This window comes from Gallus gallus, chromosome 20 (genome assembly GCF_016699485.2).
Source record: "Gallus gallus isolate bGalGal1 chromosome 20, bGalGal1.mat.broiler.GRCg7b, whole genome shotgun sequence".
Classification (NCBI taxonomy): domain Eukaryota; kingdom Metazoa; phylum Chordata; class Aves; order Galliformes; family Phasianidae; genus Gallus; species Gallus gallus.
In genome coordinates this window covers 965,042-989,097 of record NC_052551.1, presented here as the reverse complement: position 1 = coordinate 989,097, position 24,056 = coordinate 965,042, and the positions used below count along the sequence as shown (strand labels likewise).

The window sequence follows — 24,056 nt, the reverse complement described above, 5'->3', positions numbered from 1 at the left end:
GGGTTCCGGAACGGCGGCCCGAGCCGGGCGGTTCCGCCGCTCTGCGCGCAGAGACCCGCGCGGACCGGAACAGTCGCGACCCCGCGCCTCCTCCCGCTTCCCGCCCGTTGGCGCCGGAAGTGGCCGCGCCCTTTCCGGTACGGAGATTTTGGCGCGCAGAGCGCAGCGCGGCGCCGTGCCGGCCGTGCCGGGCCGCCATGTCCCGCGCGGAGCCGCTGCCCGAGCCCCAGCCCGAGCTCGAGCTCGGCGCCGCCATCGAGCGGCTGTGCCGGGAGCTCAATCTGGACGCGGGCAGCGCGGCCGAGGCGCTCCGCGACTTCACGGCTCTGCGCGGCACCTACAGCCTGGAGGTGGGCGGTGGGGCCGGGCGGTGGGGCCGCGCCGTGGCGAGTCGCCCCCGGCCCCACGAGCGGCGTTGCCTTGCAGGGGGACGCGCAGCACTGGCTGGCCTGCGCTCTGTACGCCGCGTGCCGCCGCAGCGTGCTGCCCACCGTGGGGAGCGGTGTGATGGAGGGCAACTGCGTGTCGCTGACCCGGATCCTGCGCTCCGCCAGGCTCAGGTGCGCCGCACGGGGCAGCGCTGAGGCCGAAGGCCGGTTAAAGCCGATGATAACGCAACGCTTTCTTTGTCGTTTGTTTTTTTTTTTGTTTTTGTTTTTCCTTTTAAGCCTGATTCAGTTCTTTAGCAAAATGAAGAAGTGGATGGACATGTCGAACGTGCCGCAGGAGTTCCGGGAGCGGGTGGAGAGGCTGGAGAGGAACTTCGAGGTGTCCACCGTCATCTTCAGGAAGTTTGAACCGATATTTTTGGATATCTTTCAAAACCCTAACGAAGAAACTTCGAAACCCCAACGGAGCAGGAAGCAGAGGTAGCGGGGAGCTCTCGTGTGGCTTTGCAACAGGCTTACAAATAAGGAGAGCGTTAGTTGTGCTTTAAAAAATAAGGCTGAGTCCTGAAGTGACTGAGCGGGCACGCAGGGATGCTCAGTGCAGGCACGAGGTGGGGGCTGAGACCGGGCTGCAGTCCCTCCGTGCACTGCTCACAGTGCTGCATCAGTGGGGCTGCATTGTGCGGCTGTTTTACGTGACTGCCGGGTGAGCGCCGGCCCTTCCGTGGGAGAAAACTGCAGCCAATGTGCTCATCCGTATGACACACAGTAACTGGCGGTGTTGTCTTCCTGATGCACAGAGCGCTTCTTAATTAAAGGGCTTCGTCTTTGCTTTGTGTTGACTGCATGGCTGTCCCTGGTAGCTCTGGTGAGGATAAGACCTTCAGCAGAGGGAGCTGAGCTGGCTCTGTGCTCGGGGTTTCTGCTGCCTCATGTATGTCTGGATGTGAGGGGGTAATTTATGGTAACCCGCTCTGGTCTAGCTCCTTGTGCTCAAATGGGCAGGGAGCTGCTGCTGCTGCAGCCAGTTTTGCTTCATCTGTATGAGGAGAAACGTCTGTGCATTCCGTTCATGTTCCTTCATCGGAGCAGCATTTGTTAGCATGACTGCACCGTTAGTTTCTGTCAGGAGGTTTTGGTTCATCTCTACTCCTGGAATATTCACCAGAAGAGCTGCAGTGCAAGTTGTAGTTGCATGTTTTGAAAGGATGCATGATGTAAAAACGTTTAGGAGAAAGACGCGCTGCAATTGATAAGAGCTCTCAGCATTGCGCTGCATGCAGCTGTGTGAGACTGCTGTCACAATCACAGCGTCACCAAAGCGATGTGCCTGGGGCACCCACCACGGGCAGCTGTTGGCTCAGAGCAGTCGGTGATGCTGTGCAGGAAGCTCTGCAGAGCTATTCAGGAGGCTGCAGCGAGAGCTGCTCTGTGTGCCTGCATCTTGCGGTGTGCCTTAGTGTGCACCTGTGAGGTGATGGCTCTGTCTGTTGCTTTGAGCATGGAAACAGAAGGAAACTTGCTAAGCGGTACGCTTCAGCTTCCTGGAAGCAGGGACTGACTCCTGCCCCTCTCGTTGACAGGCGGGTGCTGTGTGGTGTTAAGGATCTCTTCAACTTCTGCTGGACCCTGTTTGTGTACACTAAGGGTAGGCTCCCGTTCTGCAGCCGTGTGTTTTGCGTGCATTCTGAGTTATGAAATCCTGTTGTGCTGCCTGACGTGATGTGCTGTCTCTTAAAGGTAATTTCCGTATGATTGGGGACGATTTAGTAAATTCCTATCATCTGCTTCTGTGCTGCTTGGACCTGGTTTTTGCAAATGCCATTTTGTGTCCAAATCGAAGAGATTTGCTGAATCCATCGTTTAAAGGTACGGTGGGGATGGGTTGTTCCAAACGAAATACACTTTGTTCATTTGGTTATCCTTTTTTAAGTGAAGCTGAAGGTTGGTCATCATTTTGTTTTTTCTCTCCCACCGCATTCCCAGGCTTACCAGCTGACTTCCATGCACCAGAGATGAAAGCCTCAGAAGACCCTCCATGCATCATTGCCACGCTGTGTGAGCTGCATGATGGGCTTCTTGTAGAAGCAAAAGGAATAAAGGAACACTACTTCAAGCCATACATTTCAAAGCTGTTTGATAGGAAGGTACGTATTACTATTTGAAGGATGTGTGATAGTGTTCATACAGACAGTCCTGTCTTGAGCATTGAAATCCTACATGTCCTGGAGGAAAGTGCTCTGGTAGGCGTGTGGACTTGTGTTGGTTCAGATCTGTTCCTCTGTATGTGTTTCAGCAGGAGCAGAACTGAACTCTCCCTTCTAATGAGTGCTGTAGGGCCCCTTCTGTTTTGGCTTTTTATGTCAGTGGAGAATCCTTACTTTCTTGGCAGTATGGAGGCTGTATCGTGGGTGATAACCTTTTTTAACTAAAGAAGGTGTTGTGGAACAGCTGTCATGATTGTCTGGGTTCCACTGTATGTCTTGGGATAAACAGTGCTTTGAATGATGAGGTTGGGGTCACAGATGGAAAAACTGTTTTGTGTGGTCTTGCTCCTGGAGAACTTCTCCAAGCTCCATGGAGATACTACAGCTTAGATAGACCTGAGCTTTGGCCTGGCCTGTGCCTCTTAGCAACAGCGCTGTGCTGCTTTGGTCTGGGCAAAAGGAAAAGTCTGGTTATGCTCATTGTGCTTTTGGCAAGGACCATCTTGCTGACATGTTGTTAGAGAAGGAATGGTTTTGATTTATTATGTAAGATATTTCTGCTTTTTTTTTTTTATTCTTAGATCTTAAAAGGAGAGTGTCTGTTGGATCTTTGCAATTTTACAGAAAATAAGTAAGTTATAGTGTGCGTTTTTAATCGTGGACTTGGGTTTTGTTTCTTGAGTATGGGTTTTTGAATGCTAAATCTCACGTTTTCCATATCTTACTGTATCTCACTGCCTTTGGTGATTTGAGAACCAATGCTGTTACTTGCTGAAATGCTTCCTTGGTCTGAAATGCCTCCAATAACAGAGGGTGAGCTACAGAGTTTCTTCCTTAATGTCAGGTCGCAGAAAGGTGCTCAGGCACTGGAGCAGGCTGCCCAGGGCAGGGCTGCACTCCCCATCCCTACAGGTATTGCAGGTGTGTGGATGTGGTTTAGTGGTGGGCTCGGTAGTGCTGACTGATGGCTGAGCTTAATCTTCAGGGTCTTTTCCAGCATAGATAACGCTGTGTTCTGGCAGCTGTTAACTTTTGTGTAGTCTCATGCAAATCAAAGCTCTGAAGTTCATGAGTGTGTTACTGTGCATACCTCAATATTTGTATGTGAATAGGGAGGTATTTAGGATTGGTTATTAGTCTCCAATTAAGTGCATAAATCTGTGAGTGCAGTGGGAGAACTCCAGAGAAAAAGGAGCAACAATTGCAAAGCCACAAGAAAGGCGTGGAGCGTTTCCGGGGAGGCGAGCGGAGCTGTTTCAGGAGCTTCTGACATCTCATTCTCAAAACTAATCTAAATGAAAAGATGAGTCACAGCTGCTCTGTTCTGGATCCCATAAAGAGCTTTTTCCTCTTCCAATAGTAGCTAATAATTCATTTTTGCAAGGTGAGGTTTTAACTGATCCGTTTGCTTTCTGAGAAGTGTGAGCAGTGACTGCACTGTTGTAACGGTGAGGATCACATTCAGATATAGAAGTGCTGCTCTGATCCCTATGGAGCAGTGAGCTGTATTAGTGTTCCTGCTTTAAGAGCAATAGTGTTAATAGTTACTGTCATGTCAAATAAGGCAGTGTTCCCTATTCTTTATTAAATGACATCTGAGGAAATCTGTCTTATGTTTTTGCCCACACGGAAGGCTCCGCAGCCTTTGTGAGGTTAAATGTTCCTCTTCCACACGCAGGTTAGCTGGAATCAAGAAACCAAAGGAGTTGTTCAGTATCATGGTATGTCAGTGGTGATTCGAGGAATTGAAGCTTCAATTTCCCTTGCTCTGTGCCATTGAGGGAGGATGCCACTGAGCCTGAGGCGGCCAAAGCAGAGCTCAGACATAGTTTGCTTAATGCAGCTCCTGCTGCTCTGCTTGGACAGAGCTTTGACTTCTGATGGGCTCTTTCAAAACTGTTAGTGTGCTTCCACCTCAGACACATTCTCCCTGTGCGAGCCCAGTGACTTATTATCAGGATGAGTTTTCTGTTCATTGACATTTCACAGTGGAACATATTGAAGTTCAGCTTATTTATGTTCCTCTTGACAAAGAAATCAGGATTTCCTGGGAAACTGTTGAGCAGCAGTGGGGGACCTGGGAGACACAGCTCCACCCAATGGTAACAAAGCTCAGTCAGTCCGCAGATGTTTTGATTTGGGAGTTTCTGTCAGCATTTTATATTCTGCACTTAGACTTCCGCTGCCCCAAGGAGACAGCTCCATTCACATCTGGATTCTCTTCCTTTTGAAGGACTTGCCCTGCATCTCACAGATGTCTCCCGTGCTGTTCAGCTCACTGCATGGCACGGTGCTTTCTTCATGTACAATTCAGAACCCAACCTGTGCAATCATCATACTTTTCTGAATACCAACACTGGTATAATAGATCTCTTTCCATTCCCAGCCCAGAGTTGTTCCGTTTTCTTTACACATTGCTATGAGATTTTATGTCAGTTCACTTTACAGCACAGAAGGGAATGGGTACAGGAATGGAAGTGGGGAAAAGGCTGCGGCAGCCTTGGAGTGTGTCACCAAGTGCCTCGTGGTCCCATATTCCATGTGCATCTACCAGGTTTTCAAAACGTTTGGGAGTATTTCTTCTGTTTCCACACAGTAGAGTGTGTGGGACTAATTTAATGCTATTTACCATTTAAGAAAGGTAGTTCTTCTTTACTTCCTTAGGTAGGTGTAAGGGAAATGTAATAATTCTGAAGACGTCAGTGTTGGTTAATGTCATTTGAAGCAAATGAAACCTGCCAAACTAGGATGCAATCCAAGATCCCAACGTTTCTGGATCAGCAGATAGAAAAATTGTCCAGAATATATAGATAGAGTGTGTGTGTGTGTGTGTGTGTGTGTAAAGCAATTCAGCTGTGGAGCCTGCTGCCTTGATTTCAGCACTGTCTGAGATTAGTGCACTGCATGGGGCATCCCTGTCTGTGGTAGGTGGCTTGGAGCAAGGTGATCTTTAAGGTCCCTTCCAACCCAAGCCGTTCTATGATTTCATGAAGCACTGGTGGGAGAAGAGCAGTTGTGGGAGGTTTGGTGCCTTCAGGCAGCCAAGGAGGGCTGTGAGCGGGCTGCTCACATAGGGAAGCTCCATGTACAAGCACTACTGCTGCTGAGAGCATTAGAAGCTTTGAGTTTGTGTTGGCTTCAGTTTTGTGTTTGTTCAGCAGTTTAACCTTTGCTGCAAAACTTTGGCTTCTCTTCCAGCAAAGCGCTGAATAAAGAGTACGAAGAGTATGTTCTAACAGTGGGTGACTTTGACGAGAGAGTTTTCCTAGGAGCAGATGCTGAGGAAGAAATCGGCACCCCTCGGAAGTTTCCTGCAGATTTGCAAGTGGGGAAAACAGCAGCAAGAGCTCACGTGGAGTGTCACCTTCAGCAGCACTTCGAAAAGGTGATTCATGTAACTTGTTTTCATGAGGAGTACTCCTTCATTTGGAGTCAGGTTTTCCTGTCATCGTATGCAGTTTGAACACTTGGAAAAGCTGCATTCCTTGAGTGGTTCACTGGGAGGAAGAAGGGGAATGCCACTTGCAGGCTTAGTCAGGCAGTCTTGCTAAGAGGAAAGTGTGGTGTTGTCTTTGCGATGTAATGCAGTAAACAACTGCTCCTTCAGCAGGGTGGGAGCGTGTCCGTATGTGAAATAGTATTATTTTGTCCAGGAAAAATGTCTAGGTAGTTACGACCTCCATACATAGACTTAGAGTTTTTTCATGCTTCTTTTATACCCAGCAAGAATGCCATGAAAACTTTACATAGGAAAACACACCAATTAATTCAGTGTTTCCTTTTGATGACAGGAGAAGTCAACTTGTATACTATTCTATGAAAATTAGCATTCAAGACATGAAACCTACCAAAGCCTGACTCCTCTGCTTTGGTTACAAACAACAGCCTATAAGTAGAGTCAGTATTTGACTGTTTAAAAACATGAACTGCGTCTAACGAAGTGGGTGACAGTGAAGTGAGAAGATACCCAGGTGATCACTTTTTAAACTTAGATAAGGGGATTATGTGAATTTAAGGAGCCCAGCATTGGGAAAAGGAACTAATTTTTCAGACGTTCTGAGAGCACAGATTTGGCAGCCTTCTTTGGCAGCTTTTTAATGGTGTTATTTTAAACTTATATGTGATTTAGCAGGAGATGCTGTTTCTGTACCACTTCTGTTGGTTTTTTTTTTTGTTTTTTTTTAATTGATTATCCATCTCTCTCCCAGAAAAGGTCATTTGCACCTTCAACTCCTCTGACTGGAAGAAGATACCTACGAGAAAAGGAAGCTGTCATCACTCCTGTTGCCTCAGCCACACAAAGTGTGAGCCGGTTGCAGAACATTGTGGCTGGGCTGAAAAATGCACCTAGTGAGCTACTTATGGCTATTTTTGAGTAAGTACATCCACTGCAGTTGTTTTCCTACAAGTGCAAACTCATCTTTTCATGCTTGGGGCTGCTTTCTTTCTCAAATAGCACTTTTTTGTTTGCCGCATTGTATTTTTGCTTGTGTTTCTCTATTATTTCCAGTTAAGGAGTCTCGATATCAAGTAGAACATTGTTTTTTAAAAGGTCTGTTGTTCTGGGGGAGAGCTGGACCATCCCATCCCTGAGGGGTGACCAGCACCATCTTCTCATTCATCCCTTTCAGCCAATGTATGATACTGGGAAATCTTATTAAGTGACTGCTGAAGGCACTCCCGTGCTTTCCTCATCACAATGTCTGAGAGCAACGCCCTGGTCTGCAGATCAGCCTGTGCTTTAGCCTCCCAGATGCACGTCTGTGTGCTGACTGTAGTGAAACGCGCTTGAAAACGTTGGTGCATAAGCAGATAAATGCAAACAGCGCAGCACTAAAAGGTGGACCAGTGTTGCTTCATAACAAGTAAAAATTAATAGTAAATAATTATAGAGCTGTTGGGCATTTGTCTAACTCTACAGAGCGGAGTCTTGCTGTATAGTGGTGTATGGGCTCTGGATTTTTTTATTTATTACTACTTTTAGTAATAATGAGTGCTTAGTATTAGCACTTAATATACATGTAAAAGTGGTGTTTTATAGCAACCTTCATGGATAGATGAAGATGGTACTTCTAGTTCTCATCTTTGGAATTATGTCTGTTTTGAAGGTTTTTCTAACAGATGTCCTTAGAAGTTGGGATTACAAATGCTTGGGAGGACGCATTTCCATTTGGCAGGTGTTTTATGAAAGTCTGATGTTATTTCCTTTATACTATTAAAATGTGTCTGTAATCTCTAATGAAAAACGCGTTCATTCGAGTAATAACCTGTCTGTCAAGAGATGTAAATATAAAAATTTAAATGAGCATTGAGAAAAGCCTGATAATGTGTTGAGTGCTTTGCTCATCTTGAATCTGGGTTCCACAGATGCTAGGATATGTGTTGGCTGACTGGGAGGAATAGAAGAACTGTGGTTTTGACTATGTGGAACGGTCTGTGCTTCTGAATGTTCTCTCTTTTAAATATAAATTCCTTGGAAGAATAACTTTAATCAATTCGAAGGTTCTGTTTGATGAAACCATCATTGCAGCACTGGCTTTTCAGCATAACTCAATGTCTGCATTTGATACCAGTCCTGAGCTTCTCTGAATATGGAGGCACTCAGAAGGAGCCTCTCCAAATGGAGAGCTTCTCTGGTTCCTTTTGCCAGATACGGTTCCTTCTGAACCATGATAGGGGTTCATCAGTTCCCTTCTGCCTTACTTTTGTTTTCGGAAAGCTCTCCTGAGCTCTCACAGCTTGCTCCTACTGGATACATTTTTCTCCTGAAAGTGCTATTGTACCTCTCAATTTCTCCTACATTGGCTCTAAAATCTATACAGCAGGAGATAAAACAATCTTCCCATGTGATCTTTTTCCTCTGGTATTTATGATATTGGGGTTACTGTCCAACAGGAAGCTCGGGAGAACCAGTGTTGTTTGTTTGTTTGCCTGGAACAGGACACTTACTTACACAGCCAAGGCTTGCTTCCTGTGTTCTCCTGCAGGTCTTGTGCACGCAACCCTGCAGAAAGCATCGTGAACAGAGTGAGAGAGATAGGGGAGACGTTCTGTCGCAGCTACACTCAGCCAACAGACGAACTGCCAGGATCTCATATAGGTAGGAAGGTGAAATGCATGGGATGTTTCAGAACGTAAAGTTCAGCCATGTGCCATCTCAGTGCGTGGGAGCTCTTTTTAACTGTCAGCACTCTCAAACAGAAAATTGTTGCTGTTGACACTACGATGAATAATATCTTATTACAAAATTAAAAGGAAGTTACAGTTCAAAAGGAGATAACCAGGAGAGTGCTGAAACTTTGGAGATTTTAACAAGAATTGTAGACTTGTATTCCTAAAGCTGAAGGAAATGGAGTATGACTAGGAAATGCATTGCAACTGTTTCCAAATAACTTAATTATAAGTATTAGTAATCCTCTCCAGTATTTCTAGAATAGCGTGCTGCTCTTGTGACTAGCATGTATCGAAGGATACTGTTTGCATTTGCAGGATGCGTATACGTGTGCTGTGTTTTGTTAGAGAAGGCCAAGTATGGGTCAGTGCAGACTGAGGCCGTTTGTGGAAACAGCACAGGGCTTCATCAGTGTTGGTTTTAAATTTCAGATTTTGCTGTAAACAGATTAAAACTGGCAGAAATATTGTACTATAAGATCTTGGAGACTATAATGGTACAAGAAATGCGAAGACTGCATGGGAAGGACATGACTGTAAGTAAAGAACCAGCAAAAGAGAACACTTCATAAGTCCTCTGGGGGGGGATATGTTTGGATGGTTCCAGCACAGATCCGTCTGCAGACAGCAACCCACACAGATCGTTAATGTTACACATGTCCCATGTGTTTCTCTTTTAAATATAATCTGACTACTTTTGAAAATTGTAGAAATCTGCCATTATTATGTTCATTATATCTTATATTAATTATGCTTTTTATAATAATGAACGTAATGGATCATCCCATCTTTTCCCACCCTAAAAAGTTGGGCTTTTTGGAGGCTCTGTGCAGTGTGTGGTTTCCTAGATTAATACTGAGACATGTGATTACGCCTAGAAGGCTTTTAGCATACATGTGCCTCCATTTCCATAAGCTCAGGTTGTTGGCATCATCTCTCATCTCTTAAGGCTCTCTTGGAACAAGATGTGTTTCACCGCTCCCTCATGGCATGCTGCTTGGAGATTGTGCTTTTTGCATACAGCTCTCCTCGCACCTTTCCCTGGATAATCGAAGTGCTTGACCTCAGGCCATTCTATTTTTATAAGGTAAATACATACTGTCTAAATCTGCACTGAAAGTGGCACATTACTGGACTGACAGTCTCACAGGGTGGTGCTCTCCTAGTAGTCAGGTAGGAGAGAGACAGATGTTAACGTGTGCCTTGCCTATTCTAAATCCTGCCTGTCCTTAACGCTACCTGGAATGTGTGATGTTTGAGTTGAAGATGAAATGTAAAGCAAGTAAGCTGTTTTGTAAATGGCACTTCACTATAATGTTTTATTTTTATTAATAAACTTCTAGTTCTTTTCATGGGCCCAACTGAATCTGATGCTGCCTGTGTGTAACACAGCATGTGCTTTGTACATTCCTTCTGTATGTGCTCAGTGTGAGAGGGGGCCTGAAGGCACCCTGTGAGGAGTTACTCTCTGCTAAAGGGATGTTTGCTGTCCGTTTCCAGATCCCCTTTAGCAAAGGGAGTAAAAAAAAAAATGTAATTTGTACTTTTAAATGGATATAAAGGAATGTGTTTGGGCTTGATATGTCTATTTCATGTACATCTGTGTGCTTGTATGGACACAGGACAGCACAGCTGTACTGAAATGTAGAAGTAGGATGTTGAACAGAGGTGCAGAGGCCTTTTGTTGAGGTGTGACATAAGATGAAAAATCAGAAAGGCAAACCAATAGAGGAAGGGTGGTGTGCAGGGCAGAGTGTTTGAGGAATCTGCTTCTGTGGGTGTCTTTGTGGTAGCTGGGTTGCTCAGGGGAGTCAGAAAGAGCTTGGAGGGTTCAAGGGTGAGGAGGATGCTGGAGCATTCCACCTTGAAGGGAAGTTTTGAACAGAGTCCTGAAATGAATAATGGTTTGATCGTGTTAAGCAGGAGTGATATGACTTTGCTTTGATGTGTGTGCCTTGTTACTATTAGGTAATTGAAGTACTGATTCGGTCTGAAGAAGGACTATCCAGAGACATGGTGAAGCACCTCAACAGCATTGAGGAGCAAATTCTTGAGAGCCTTGCCTGGACTCGGGATTCAGCACTCTGGACTGCTCTCCAGGCTTCTGAAAACAGGGTTCCCACCTGTGAAGAAGTACATTACTTGTTTTCCCCTTTATTAAAAAAAACTGTCATCTTCTTCTTACTGCTACTTTATACAGAACACTGTTCAAATGGGAGAGTTTACACAGAAAAAAAGATTTGGGACAAAGGAAAGCTATTTGTTATCTTACGCTGGTATTTCTTATTTCTCAGGTAATATTTCCCAATAATTTTGAAGCAAGCAATGGAGGAAGTGGGCTTGGGCATTTGCCTATGATGCCAATATCTCCTCTAGTTCATCCTCGAGTAAAAGAGGTTCGGACAGATCTTGGCGGGAGTTTAAGGCGGGGTATGTTCAAAGTTACTCATGTATTTTGGATGTGTGATTTTATTTATTTAGTTCTAGTCTCAGTTGATCAAGGAAAAGTCTAGGGGCACCCAGTCAACCCCTTGGTGTGTTTTACTAGCAGCAGTCATTGGTCATCATGCTTTGTGTGTGAAGTGGAGCAGGACATGCCTTTGTATAGGTGCAGGGTTACCTGACTCGTAGGGTGGGTTGTCATCTGGTAGCTCTGCAGTCTTTGCTAGGGTTGTGAGGGTTTTTGTTATTGGAGCTGTTTGTTTGGGGTTTTTGTTGTTGTTGTTCTCAATGAATTGGACTGGATTTTTGGTTCCTCTCCTTCAAGTATAACCTCTTCTTTACAGTGTCCAGCATTTTTGGTAGCTCTGTTTCATTCTTACTGTTCTAATCCTTCAGACCACGGTCTCTCTGCATGTTGTTCTGCTGGTTCAGTGATGGTTGCCACTGTCACCTCTTGTTATTGCATATTGAGATGACAAAACTGCATTTAGTCCTCTTCCTGCTGAACTTGCTTTTGTAGGATTGGGAGGACGATAATTTGTCTGCAGTATTCTTTTCCTCTGAAGAACTGCCTTGCTCTTCCCAGCTATCATGTAGAACTGTTCCGTAAGGGTGAGGATGAAGGGTTAGTGGCAGGATTGCTGTTGCTTTTTCCAACTTCGCTTGTTAGGAAGTGCTGCTTTCACCGTATCCCATACAGGAGTCCATAAGTCCATAACTGTGATGATGTTGTCTTTTGTGTTCATTTGGCAAATCATGTTACACAACTGTTTTTTTTTCTATTATTATTCTTTTTTAAATACTCAAGTGTATTAGGGAAGTGATGTATTAATAGTTAATGCAGATGTTATGGTGAGTTCTTCAGTAGAAGAGAAAGCAACTTGGAAATAGTACCAGGTTCTCACACATCTCTGTCCATCTATAAGATACCAAGTATTCTTCCTAACTTCAGATGGAAAACAATGGGGATTGGAAACGTTTGTTTGCTCCTGGGCCTCAGCAGACCATCCTGGCAGAGGGGAAGTGAGGCGTCCCATTGGTTTCTCCTTGCTGGTTAGCCAGAAGGCTTCTGTGCCTTGGGAAATGTTCTGCCCACAAGCAGCACTGGTAGCTTGGTTGCTCCTGTCTTTCCTCTTGCTATCAAATTATGAAACCAAACTGTCTGGGATAACTAGAGAGTAACAGAACTCAGTTGAAGAACTGTAGGTCTCTATTCATATTGCCAAGAAACAGTGAACTGTGAGATTACTTCTTAACCAGAATTGATGCATTTCAGTCTGTTGTTGTAGTTTGACCAGATAGCTTCTTCTTGTGCTGCAGAGAGATATTCCTGTTCAGCTGCTCCACTGAAGATGTTCTCTTTTTCTCCTTTGCTCACCAGACACTCAGCCATTGTCACCAATCTCTGTGCATGAGCGCTACAGTTCTCCTACAGCAGGAAGTGCCAAGAGAAGACTCTTCGGAGATGACGGTCCCAAAGAAATGCAGATGGAAAAGATTTTAACAGAGGGAACTAAGCTGACAATTGCTCCAGCATCAAGCATTGCTGCTGAAAATGTGTCCATCTCTCCTGGGCAGACAGTACTGACTGTGACAACAGCAACAGTAGCAGGAAAACCAGGACAGAAAGTTACTATTCCACTGCATGGTATGAGTTCTTTCTGGTTTTCTTCCCTGTGAGATGTTTTGCTTACACTTAAGATCTGACTAGATGGACCATACATCTTGTATCTGTTTTTCCTTTAAGAGAGCATTAACAAAGCAAGCAAACACGGCACGAGAACTTAAGCTTTTGTACTAACATCTCATTCTGTGTTTTAATCTGATATCTGACAAGAGTCTCGAAGATTCCACCTGGCAAGCAAAGTTGTGAAGTTCCTTCCAGTTAAATTTCATCAAAGATTAAGCACTGGTTTGTTTCTCAACTCTAATAGTGATTCATTCTTGCTTGCTTTAGTTTTTGTCTACTGTAATCTAAAAAGACTCTGAAATTACTGAATGAGGGCTGTGTGTAGACCTTAAGCAAAATAGTGGGGGGTTGCATTTATTTTTTGGGGGGGGTTGGCTTTTTTGTTTTACTGGAACCGATGCTTGACTATTTCTTACGAGGATACATGAGAAATGAGGTTCTGTAGCCTTTCTGAATTTCAAAATCTGTGTCTTCATATAGGAAAATTAAACATGAAAAGCAGTGATTTTTTTTTTTATTTTAAAGAGACATTCATTAAGAGAACTTGACAACTACAAAAACTAATATGGACTGCATACAATGTATAGTCAGACTTGCAAAATAATATCAAAATGAACATGAACGCCCACCACTCCCAACAGAGTGGTACACTGACTACAGAGATTGTAATTTCATGTAAGCCTTGTACTTTTAAGACAGTTCTAGAAATGATAATTCACAATCATACTCTTCCTTTAAGCATTACCAGAAATGTACTTTTCTGTCATTTATGAAGACTCGATCTTCTTGGTGCTCGATATAGAAGGAAGAAATGTCTTCTGTATGAAATATGTGTGAAAGAGTTTAGGATTTGCAATTCTACTATGCGTTGTTGTGGCAGCAAGCAGTTCATTTCTTGGATGCATGTGTCATCTCCAGGTATCGCAGGCGATTTGGGTGGGATCACATTGATACCCATTGCGATGAATCTAGGTCAGGCACCTAAAATAGAGGCTCAGGATCCCTGCCACCCTCAGGTGAATCAGGATCAAGAAGTGCATCTCTCATCAGGAAACAAACCAAAGAAAACAGGATCCTTGGCGCTATTTTACAGGAAGGTAAGCATCTTTGATAGAAAGGTGTGATATACCTCTGTGGCTGTTCTGCAACTCTGTGCATTACATTACCTTTCAGTCTTCACATACATTGTCTTTGGCTTGAAGAATTCTCATACTGCTGGGAGGAGAAGGGAAAAGCCATTGTAGAGAATTCAGTAACCCCATTCACCATCTGCCCTGCGCCATCATGAGATGTTTTTGGTTTGGTTTTTTTTTTCCTTTTTGTTTAGCAGCTTCTTTAGGAAACATTGTCAGTTTGTAATTCCCATTATTGCCTCCCACATTTGCAAGAGTTAGATGTATCAAAAATGAGATTGCCCTTCTGTGTTTTGGTCATTCAAAACTGCTGTGTTTTGGATCCTGTAGCAGGAGGTTCTCTTGTTTGCATTTTTGTGATCTCCCCAGTACTGCTGATCTTGCTGGCACAGGGCTTCAGAAATCAGGGATGAAAAACATGCTATCTTGAAGCTTCTAGAAGGAAGGAATTTTTTCAAATGATGAGGAGTTAAAGCAGTAGGTTAAGAACTCGGTGCTTCAGAGAAACTTTTTTTAGGGCAGGGAGATATATTCTTACTAAAGAAGTTGTTCTCAGAGATTTTCTCCTTTATATCCTAAACTGGAGAGGGATGGATTTGAAGACTGGACTATTTGGTGGATGAAGAACTGGTTGGATCATCATAGTCAGAGGGTTGAATGCATCCCATTGTAGCAAGTGAGTGATGTAATACAGAAAGAATACAATATTTTCAATCAGGTTTCCTATAAGCATCCAGCATTTGAACAGAGTTGACAATTTAGTATTTCACTTTCACTTCTGCAGGATAGCTTAAGCTCAGTTGGCTTAATTCATTACTGTGTGTCTTTCTCTTCTAGGTTTACCACCTGGCAAGCGTGCGTTTGCGTGACCTGTGTTTAAAGTTGGATGTCTCCAATGACTTGCGCAGGAAGATCTGGACATGCTTTGAATTCACATTGGTTCATTGTGCTGATCTAATGAAGGACAGACATTTGGACCAGCTTCTCCTCTGTGCCTTTTATATCATGGCAAAGGTAACATGTAGGCTGAAGGAATGAGAGTTTTATTTCAGTTGAAAATGTACATTGGATGGCTGGAAAACCAAGTCCTGTAGCAAATGAACAATTCTGACATGTTGAAAGAAAACTGAAATTGTATGTATGCGTGTCTACCTACCTGCATGGTGTTTTGTTGAGTATTTCCTCATCTTCTACTTAGAAAACTTAAGACATATAATTTTCAAATTCACAAATACATCTTCTGATGGAATAATACTTCATTTTTAAATGTTTAGCATCACAGGAAGAAAAGTTGGAAAAGGAATAATGTCTAATTTAGGCAACAAATAGCTTTACTATCAAAAATAATAATAATAAAAAAAAAGAATGCTTGAGCATGGAAGTGTGTATTTTTGTTCATATTCCCATCATCAGACCCAGCCCATCAGCATATTAATGCTTATGAAAGATCTATGTACAAGGAGGCTAATTGAGTACATTGCACCTGAGCAGCCCTATCTTTCTCTTTGTTCTCTGTCTCTAATAGCCTTTTCTTTTCCAGGTTACCAAAGAGGAAAGAACTTTTCAGGATATAATGAAAAGTTACAGGAATCAGCCACAAGCAAACAGCCATGTGAGTAAATGATGGCACCTTTCCTTTGTATAAATGTTAGACAGAGGTGGCCTTCACACGATTCTGATGATAAAGGAAAAGTCAACTTCATTGCTATATTCATTCTTACTCGGATGGATTTCACCTCATAGGATCACCAAGGTTGGAAAAGACCTCCAAGATGATGCAGTCCAACTGTCCACCTACCACCAATATTTCCCCACTAATCCATGTCCCTCAGTACAACATCGAAACGTTTCTTGAACACCTCCAGGGTTGGTGACTCCACCACCTCCCTGGGCAGGCCATTCCAATGCCTGATCTTCTGTCTTTTCTGTTTTTCTTGACAATAATGTTTTTTTCTCTCCTCCATGTCCTGTAGGTTTATAGGAGTGTCTTGTTAAGAAATACTTCTGCCAATGTCCTTTTGGACAGAAATGCAAACCAAGATGTACAGATGACGGAAGGTAAGTGAAGAAATCTGGTATTTTTTTGAAATGTACTTGCATGCTTTTATGGAACTGAACTGTCAAGTAATAATGAGAAAGGAAATAAGTTTTAGAGCTTTAAATATATTGAAGGAAAATAAGTATATTTTTGAAAAATAAACTGTTTTATCAACTGCCCTCCTGCGTTACGAGAGAGAAAACATTTTTCCAGTTGGAACAAATGTTTAATTTTGTTTTGGTTTTTTTTTTAAGGAAAAAACCTGTAAGTTCAGCATCCTGTCCAGCAGCTGCCTGAGTGTTGCTAATAGATTAGTGTCTCCTTTATCTTGTATCAACTCCTTGTTTTTAACGACTTTTGACTTCTGTGTTGTAACACAAGGCAGACGTACTAAAGAATTACAGATACAAACTGAAGGTTTTTATTTTTTTTAATGTTTTACTTCATATTGCACTGATAACGAGAGGCTTTCTTTTGCGTTCTTGTTTTGCTTGGTAGTCAATAGTATGGAGAATGAAACAGAATGCTGTGTTCAGTAATGGCCTGACTTGAGTAGGCAAGAGATTAATATTAACTTGCTGTGCAACTGCAGCTTTTTCCACTGAACCAGCACAGAATGACAAAGATGGTGTCATGGCATCCTTGCAGTAGGTGCGAGTAGAAGAAGCTATTTTTTTTGCCAGCTGGTGACTAGAAAGTTTCACAGAAGCTAAAAGCTGCACGTTGTCAGACTGCTTAAAGCGCTGTTGCAAGTTTGAATAGCACACATGCTGAGTGTTGGAAAGGTGAAGGTTCAGAGTACCTTTAGCACTGTTCAGCATCCTGGCTAATTTCCTTATTGCTGTACTGGGATTGTATAGAAGTCCATAAAAGATGAACCAAAAAAAAAAAAAGGCTTTTTACTAGGCCTTTAAAAAAAAAAAAAAAAGGGGGGGGGGGGATCAATACTACTGTACTTCTTACTCCTAAGCTGGAAATAGCTGTAGCACAGATTTGCATTATCCATTTCAGTGATTCCTAACTCCTTCTAATGTTCATAACTACCTACAGTGCATCTTTGTCTGAGGTGTGTTTCATGAGTTCATCTTAGGAGCTGACCAATTAGTGAACGAGCTCTTGTCAGTTGGATATTACAAATTTAAATCTGAAGAAGTCAATTTAATACTGTGTTCTAAAATCTGACGCTTTCTCTTGTAATTAGACTCATCTGTGAAAACTGGTAATTCCTTGGGAAGATCAGCAGCGGAGAACTCCACTGAGTTGGGAACAGAGGAGAGAGGAGATCTCATTAAATTTTACAATGCAGTCTATGTAGGAAGAGTAAAATCTTTTGCACTGAAGTACGATATCACAAACCAGGATCATGTAGTAAGTAAAATATAGTGGAGCTTTGCTCTAAAAATGAGACACTGGTTTATTCCTAGCATTCTGTGTCAGTTCATTATTTTGTATTTACCTGGCATGGTTACAGAAATCATGAAGTGACAAATAATGCTACGTGTAATGTTAACAGCCCTTCAGGAGCTGTGCAGTTCAGTTTACAACCCCATTTTCATCTTGTTTACATAGCAGTGCTCATTTGCTCAAGCGGCTGTAGAACATCTGTGTTAACACATCTGAAAAATACATAGGTTGCTCCGAAAGCAATGCCTCCTGTTATTAATATGGGAACTGCAATAGGTACAAAGAGTACAATAATGCTGTTGGATAGAGCAGATTCTACAAAACACTGTTGTTCAAAATATTCACCGCTGTTGGATGCACACATTCACCAGTGATGAACCAGAGCCTGCATGCTGCGCTCAAAGGGCGGTGGGAAAAATAATTGCACCAGCAGGGATGGCCCACTGTCAGCACTGCTGAAACACACCACCCACCACTCGCTGCGCTCACATCCACTGTTTGATCTCCACAAATGTTCACAAGCATTGATGAATGTCCCTGCGTGCCACTTTTTTCCACGCGGAGGAGGTCAGTCTCACCCCTTTGCTCCATGTGCACTCCCACGTCAGATGCAGTTATGTCAGACTGTCCCTCTGCTGCCATCAGTCCTATGACAGCAAAATAGAATGGGATATCAGTGGGAAGGTTCAGCCCCTACTGCCATCCCACCAACATCTGCCTCTGACGTCAGGGGCCAACATCATAAAATGGGAGGCATTACTTTTGGAGCTGCTTCATACATTTGTTCTGTGGGTTCTGTAGACGCTTCCTTGGTTGTCCAACTGCTACAGGATAAAATGATCTACGGAAAACCTGGAAGTGTGGTTACGTTGCTTTTTGGTGAAGTTATTGCTGTTTGGTACTTTCCGATTCACCTCCTCTGGGGATTCATCCTCTGTTTCAGATGGAAGCCCCCCCCTTGTCTCCGTTCCCCAGCATTAAGCAGCAGCCGGTGTCTCCTCGGCGAATCTCTCAGCAGCACTCTGTGTACGTCTCACCTCACAAGAACGGTGCCTGCTTGACGCCTCGAACTGCACTGCTGTATAAATTCAATGGGAGCCCTTCCAAGGTAGGAAATAAAAGGGTTGAAAGGTTCATTTGGGAGAAGATGAATTGATCTCACAACTAGAATGTGCTGTAATTCAGTGGGAATCCATTGAACCTCACTTTGGTGAGGGATGGAGTTCTTCATGGGCTCAGCAGAGAGGTTCAAAACAATAACTCTTTGGTTCTCAGGTAATTGAGAACCAAATCAGGTTTGAAATGAAATCATAGTAACTCACGTTACTTTGTTCTTAAATTGTCATTCACAGAGTTTGAAGGATATCAACAATATGATAAAACAAGGTGAACACAGGAGTAAGAAACGAGCAATAACAATTGACAGTGACACTGAGTCCCCTATGAAGCGACTCTGCCAGGAAAATGATGATGTTCTGCTGAAGCGCCTTCAGGATGTTGTCAGTGAAAGAGCAAATCACTAAAGCTGCCAGTTTTCTGTGGGATCTGAGAGCTATCTTGAACAGATTGATACAGCAGTAGTGCTATTAGTTCCTTATACGATGTGGTATATGCAGACAACAGCCAAGTTTTGTTCCACAGGATGCAGGAAGCACATTAGGGAGTAAGTAGTGGAGACTGGAAGGTGGTTTTATTCCCAGAGAACGTACTGTACTGTAAGGTACTCTTTGAGCTGTTTTAGGAAAAGAGTGATCTGCAGAGAGCTGTGGTGCATTTTCATGAGCCTCATGTAGAGTATTTAAGTTCTGAGTGTAACTCAGCTTCTGGTAACCATTTTATTTTTAGAACTAAAACAGTAAGGAAATGAGTGAAGTCAGTGAAGTTTCTCAGGCTTTGGTACTTGAGGTAGAATCTTTGTAAGTGCCTTATTTCTAAAAGAATGTGGAGTAATGGGAGAGGAAAATGGTTTGATTCAGTCTCAGAAAGAGTAGAATGGTTCTGAAGTGCATGACTCCATGTCCTGTGCTGTTATCTCCTGCCAGAGCTTCAGCAAAAGTGTATGTTACAGCATGGATCAGAGCGCTTCTGCGGCAGCAGTCAGAAAGCAGAAGCAGCAGCAGTTTAAATTGGACACCAACAACTGAAAAAGCACAGAGATACCTTTCAGAATAAGTCTGAATTGCCCTTCTCCTAAGCCAGTGAGTGCTGCCATGGGAGCTGCTCCTTTCCAATGGGAAGCTTGATTGCTGCCTTGCTGTAGAAGCTGTTGATAGGAATCGTAGCATAACTGTGAAGACCTACAAGTTGGTTACAGTTGGAAAGACAGCTTGGGCTTCAACTGCCTTACAGCTGTTGAAATGTGCAAATTCATGTAACACATTATGTATCTCTGCATTTTATTTTAAGATCTTACTCTCGTTGTGTAGTATCTACACTGAAAGTAAACCCATCGGATAAGGTATGTTTGTATATACGGTTTTTATAGCTCCTAAAGGATTGGTTTCATTGGAAATGTGTAAGTTCTTATTTCTTATAACTAAGCTGTTAACACTGAGGGATTTTATAGGATTTATTTTACCAAAATTGAAAAAGTCAGTATTTTGATCTTATTTCTTAACCACATTTAAAGTTAGAGCCATACAGAAACTTCTCAGCACTGTACTTTGTGTGTGTGTGTGTGTGTGTGTGTGTGTGTGTGTGTGATGCTGGATAAAATAACAGTTCCATAGGATTTGTGCTAAGGGCTCTGCTCACTTTGTTGTTTGGTTTGTTTAGTACATGCTGCCAGGTCTGCTGTGCTGCACTTACAGGAAGAAAGCTTGTGTGATCGCAAACAGCCCCAGCTAGTGAGTCTGGCCAGCGGCCATGGAGGGAGAGTGTATGTATACTGTACGTGTGCAGGGACCCTACTCAGCCAGGATAGGATGTTTACAAACCAGTTCATTTTTGAGTCGTTAACTACTTTTGATTTTTGACTTTAAAAAAAAAAAGGTGCTCATTTCTGAAAGGTGTGACTGTACGGAGCTGCCGTGTGGGGTAATGGACACAGATGCACAGAATGCAGATTCTTCAGTTCCTTTAATTTTACTCAGTTTGAGTATTTGTCTTCAGATTGTGAGACAAAATGTACAATAGAAACAAACTTTCATCTTGATCCACTCATCTCTGCTGTTACAACCACATGCCTTCAATGCATAACCCAGTCCCTGGAAGCCTCCTGGACTGCAGGGGAAATGAGGAATCCCAATTTAGCCTTACTTGCAGGATGATTGCAGCCTTCATTGATGAATGTAAGCTCAGTCTTAACAGAGTTAGGTTTTTCAGCAGTATTGCATGGTAAGAATGTAGCTGATTCGGTTGTGATGTAGCATCCCTTGAAGATCGTTGATGATCCCTTGGGTTGGAAGGGGCCTCAAGGATCCTCAACCTGCATCCCCCTCCATCTCTTCCTACCACATGTATGCCTCCCGCACTCCTGCGGCCTTCTCTGGAATGGCAGAGAGCTGATGGTGCTGAGATCCTCACTGGTGTCATTAAGCACAGTGTTTCTTCAGTAGAAAAATGGATGTGCTACAACTGGATGCAGTTCAGATTTTTCACCTGTGTAGGTGACCGTACAAAAAAACATTTTTGTTCTTACCGAACAGCTGAAACTGTGTATGTGAAACTTCTGTAACGGTTTAAAGTGCCTTCACATGTAAATATGTATTTTATAATAAAAATATTTTAACCTGAGGTTGCTGCTTTCTGTGGTCATTCGTTAAATTATGCTGTCTGTCTGCATCTCTTGTAATATCAAAGACTTTTGTTGTTTTTGTGCCTCCTCACATTTCTTCTGTATCTCTCTTCCTCCTGAGATTCCTCTGGTGTTTGTCCTTCAGTCAGATGTGGTTCCTGGGAGAAGAGACTGAGCAGTGCTTATACTGAAGTAAGCAAAGAAATGCTGAGCAGGGGCGGTCCTGCAGTGCCCGGTGACCCTACGCAGGTGAGCACTTAAACTGCTGTGGGCTCCTGGCTCTTGAGCTCCTGCTCTGCAGCCACGTGGAGCAGTGCTGGACAGCCCTCATCCCACAAGTTAAGTGCATCTTAAATGTACGTTGAAGGCGTTGAGGTTTTTACTGTCTGGCTTTATGGTGGTTTTCTTCCTGTGAACGTGCATAAATTTGGCATTAGCTCAGTGCTCAGAGCTTGCTGAACTTTGCCTGTGTGTCTGCTGAAGGAAAAAGTGGGGCAGTGTGGTAGTGTGGATTCAGCCATACTGAAATCTTGGCACCAGAGCTTCAGAGTCAAAAATTAGTTTAAAAAGACACGTTACAATGGAGTTAACAGCCTTAGAGGATGTTGAGGGGCATAGCGGTGGAAAATGGGGCTGGTTTGTTTCTTTGTAAACTTCCCTTCTGTAGATAAAGCTGCCAATAAGGGGAAAGCATCACGGGCTGTACAGAGGGCGAAATAAGATTTGGAGCTTTCAGAGCCAGGGGCAGAAAGCTTGTTAACACCATCACAAAGAGCACAACAGATCTGCTGGCACTTAGTCTGTTAACACGAGGCTGCCACAGCCCAAGCACATCAACATCTGGCCTCAAGAAACTGGGGTGAGAGTGTGATTAAGCAGCGTGGAGAACTGAAACTGAAATTCAGTTCGGTTTCCTGGCAGAAAGCATTCTTATGTGCCAGGCCTGTGAATCATGCAGTGTTTTTGTGATTTGACACTTGAGAAACAATTGAAAGTGTGTGCACTGCAATCCTCATTTACAGGAAGCACACTGCCTGGAATTGAACACACTGCAATAGCAGTTCCTGAAAAACAGGTACGAGCTGGATGGGACAATGCTGCTTTGACTGACTGCTCAGCTACAGTTGCTGAAGGGAGCCCATCGGCACAGGGAAGTGCTGGTAGAGATGTCTGAAGTAAAACAATAGAGCAAACAAACCCCTGCACCAAAATAATCTCCCCTCCTCCCGGCTCCCACCGCCTGCCTTGCTCTTCGTTTCTCAAGGCCCCCACCGGGCGCTGCTGCTGGCTGTGTGCTTGCCCGACTCTCAGCAGGGCCACCGGCCTGCAGTCAGAATCGCAGTGCAGAGGAGCAGAAGGGAGGGGAGGTGGTTTTGTGCGCGTCTATCACATGTAAACAAGCATGAGTATTTTCTGTCCCTTCCCTGTTTCTATGCATTTCACCCATTAAATCTGTGCTGCTCAGGCCAACGCCCCAGGGCTCGCCTTTGCTTTCTCTCCTTTTACTTCCTACTAGAGAGTGACACTGGTAACCCCTGGCCCTGTTGCCTTGTGTCCATCTGATTTTGGCACGTGGGCAGGTTTTGTATTGAGGCCACGAGATCTCTCGTTTGTTTCCTTGTTCTGTGCCAGCTCTGTTTTTCTGACAGGGATGAGCTGCCCCTCCGCTGTAAGCCCCTCAGCTCCCAGCACTGCCCCACTCAGCAGGGCGGGCTGGGGACTGAAGGACAGCTCGGAACAACCTAGCGGTGTGGAAGGGCTCAGCCAGGCACTGAGCACTGCGTGTGCTTTCCCGGCAAGAGCGTGGAAGTAAGAAAACCATGGTGGTTTATAGAAGCAAACTGCTACAGCATTACATTGGCTCTGCTGCTCCACAGAGAGACCTTGCAAAGAGCCTAGGAGGAGTTTGTTTCTTTGCTTTTGCTCCATCTTCCATGAGTCTGGGAGGAGAGCAGAAGGCCTCACAGAATTGTGTTAGGCTGTTTGGAGCTGGGCTGCACGCCTGAGGCCTGCTGGGCTGTGCTCCTATTACCCGCTGTGGTGGGGGGGAGAAAATGCGATGAAATATATTATGGGGCTGAGATAAGAACAGGGCCACTGCTCACCTGATACCATCAAAGGCCCCTCCCATGGATGCTGTCCTTCCCGAACTGATCCCACATGGCCTTCCCATGGGCTGCAGCTCCAAGCATTGCTCTGCTGTGGCTCGATACCATGGGGCCCATCCTCTGGGTGCTGCTTCAGCTCCCCCGGTCCCTCTGCTCCCTGCAGCTCTTCTCCACGGGCTGCAGCTCCGGCCCAGGCCCTGCTCCTGTGGGGCTCCGTGGGCTGCATCTCCTTCAGCCCACATCCACTGCTGCACCACAGGTTCCCCCATGGCAGCAAAGGGAGATCTGCTCCGTGTGGTGCCCGTGGGCTGTGGAGGGACAGCCTGCTCCACCGTGGGCCTCTCCTGGGCTGCAGGGAGCTGCTGCTCTGCGCCCGGACCATCTTCTGCCCTCACTCGGATGCCCACAGGGCTGTTTCTCCCCCGTTTCCTCACCCTCATTGCCGTTGCACAGCGTTCTCACTCTCCCTTAAGTCCATCACCGCAGGGGCAGTGCCCGCCGCGCTGCTCTGCTCACGGCAGCCCCGCACGCTCCGCTCCCAGAACTTTCTGTGCGCGCCCAGCGCACGAGTGCGCGTTCCTCGACCGTACGGCTGCGGGTACGTTGCGGGCACGGCGTCCGGAGCACGGCGGAGGTGCGGGCAGGGGGGCACGCCTGCTTCGTCGCCCCGGGAACGGGAACGGGGCGGTGGGGGCGGGGCGCGCGCCGCAGGGCGCTTCCCGCGCGGGGCGGGGGGCA

The 24,056-nt window shown here is 44.6% G+C and overlaps 1 protein-coding gene and 1 long non-coding RNA gene across 4 annotated transcripts; one reads left to right on the top strand and one right to left on the bottom strand.

Moving 5' to 3' along the window:
• Positions 1-157: 157 nt before the first annotated feature.
• On the top strand, positions 158-21,209 carry RBL1 (RB transcriptional corepressor like 1). Of its 3 annotated transcripts, XM_417312.8 has the most exons (22): positions 158-350; positions 427-560; positions 669-869; positions 1,973-2,037; positions 2,130-2,258; positions 2,376-2,536; positions 3,178-3,227; positions 5,795-5,981; positions 6,805-6,971; positions 8,584-8,696; positions 9,200-9,303; positions 9,717-9,854; positions 10,736-10,900; positions 11,062-11,197; positions 12,591-12,857; positions 13,818-13,996; positions 14,870-15,046; positions 15,573-15,644; positions 16,006-16,090; positions 17,272-17,438; positions 18,418-18,582; positions 18,827-21,209. In XM_417312.8, the coding sequence occupies exons 1-22, from the start codon at positions 198-200 to the stop codon at positions 18,995-18,997; spliced, it is 3,186 nt and encodes a 1,061-aa protein (XP_417312.4). In that variant the 5' UTR covers positions 158-197; the 3' UTR covers positions 18,998-21,209. The 3 variants fall into 3 exon arrangements, with proteins under 3 accessions (XP_417312.4, XP_024998151.2, XP_024998152.2); XM_025142383.2 differs by lacking the exons at positions 158-350; positions 427-560; positions 669-869; ... (2 more) ...; positions 2,376-2,536; positions 3,178-3,227 and having other exon boundaries at positions 8,559-8,696; XM_025142384.2 differs by lacking the exons at positions 158-350; positions 427-560; positions 669-869; ... (3 more) ...; positions 3,178-3,227; positions 5,795-5,981 and adding an exon at positions 6,425-6,567 and having other exon boundaries at positions 8,559-8,696.
• LOC107054815 lies at positions 20,535-24,002 on the bottom strand. Its single transcript, XR_001469507.4, has 2 exons — positions 23,316-24,002; positions 20,535-21,619 (listed from the first exon to the last, which is right to left on the bottom strand). It is a non-coding gene; the product is annotated as an uncharacterized LOC107054815 (long non-coding RNA).
• Between the last annotated feature and the right edge of the window lie 54 nt (positions 24,003-24,056).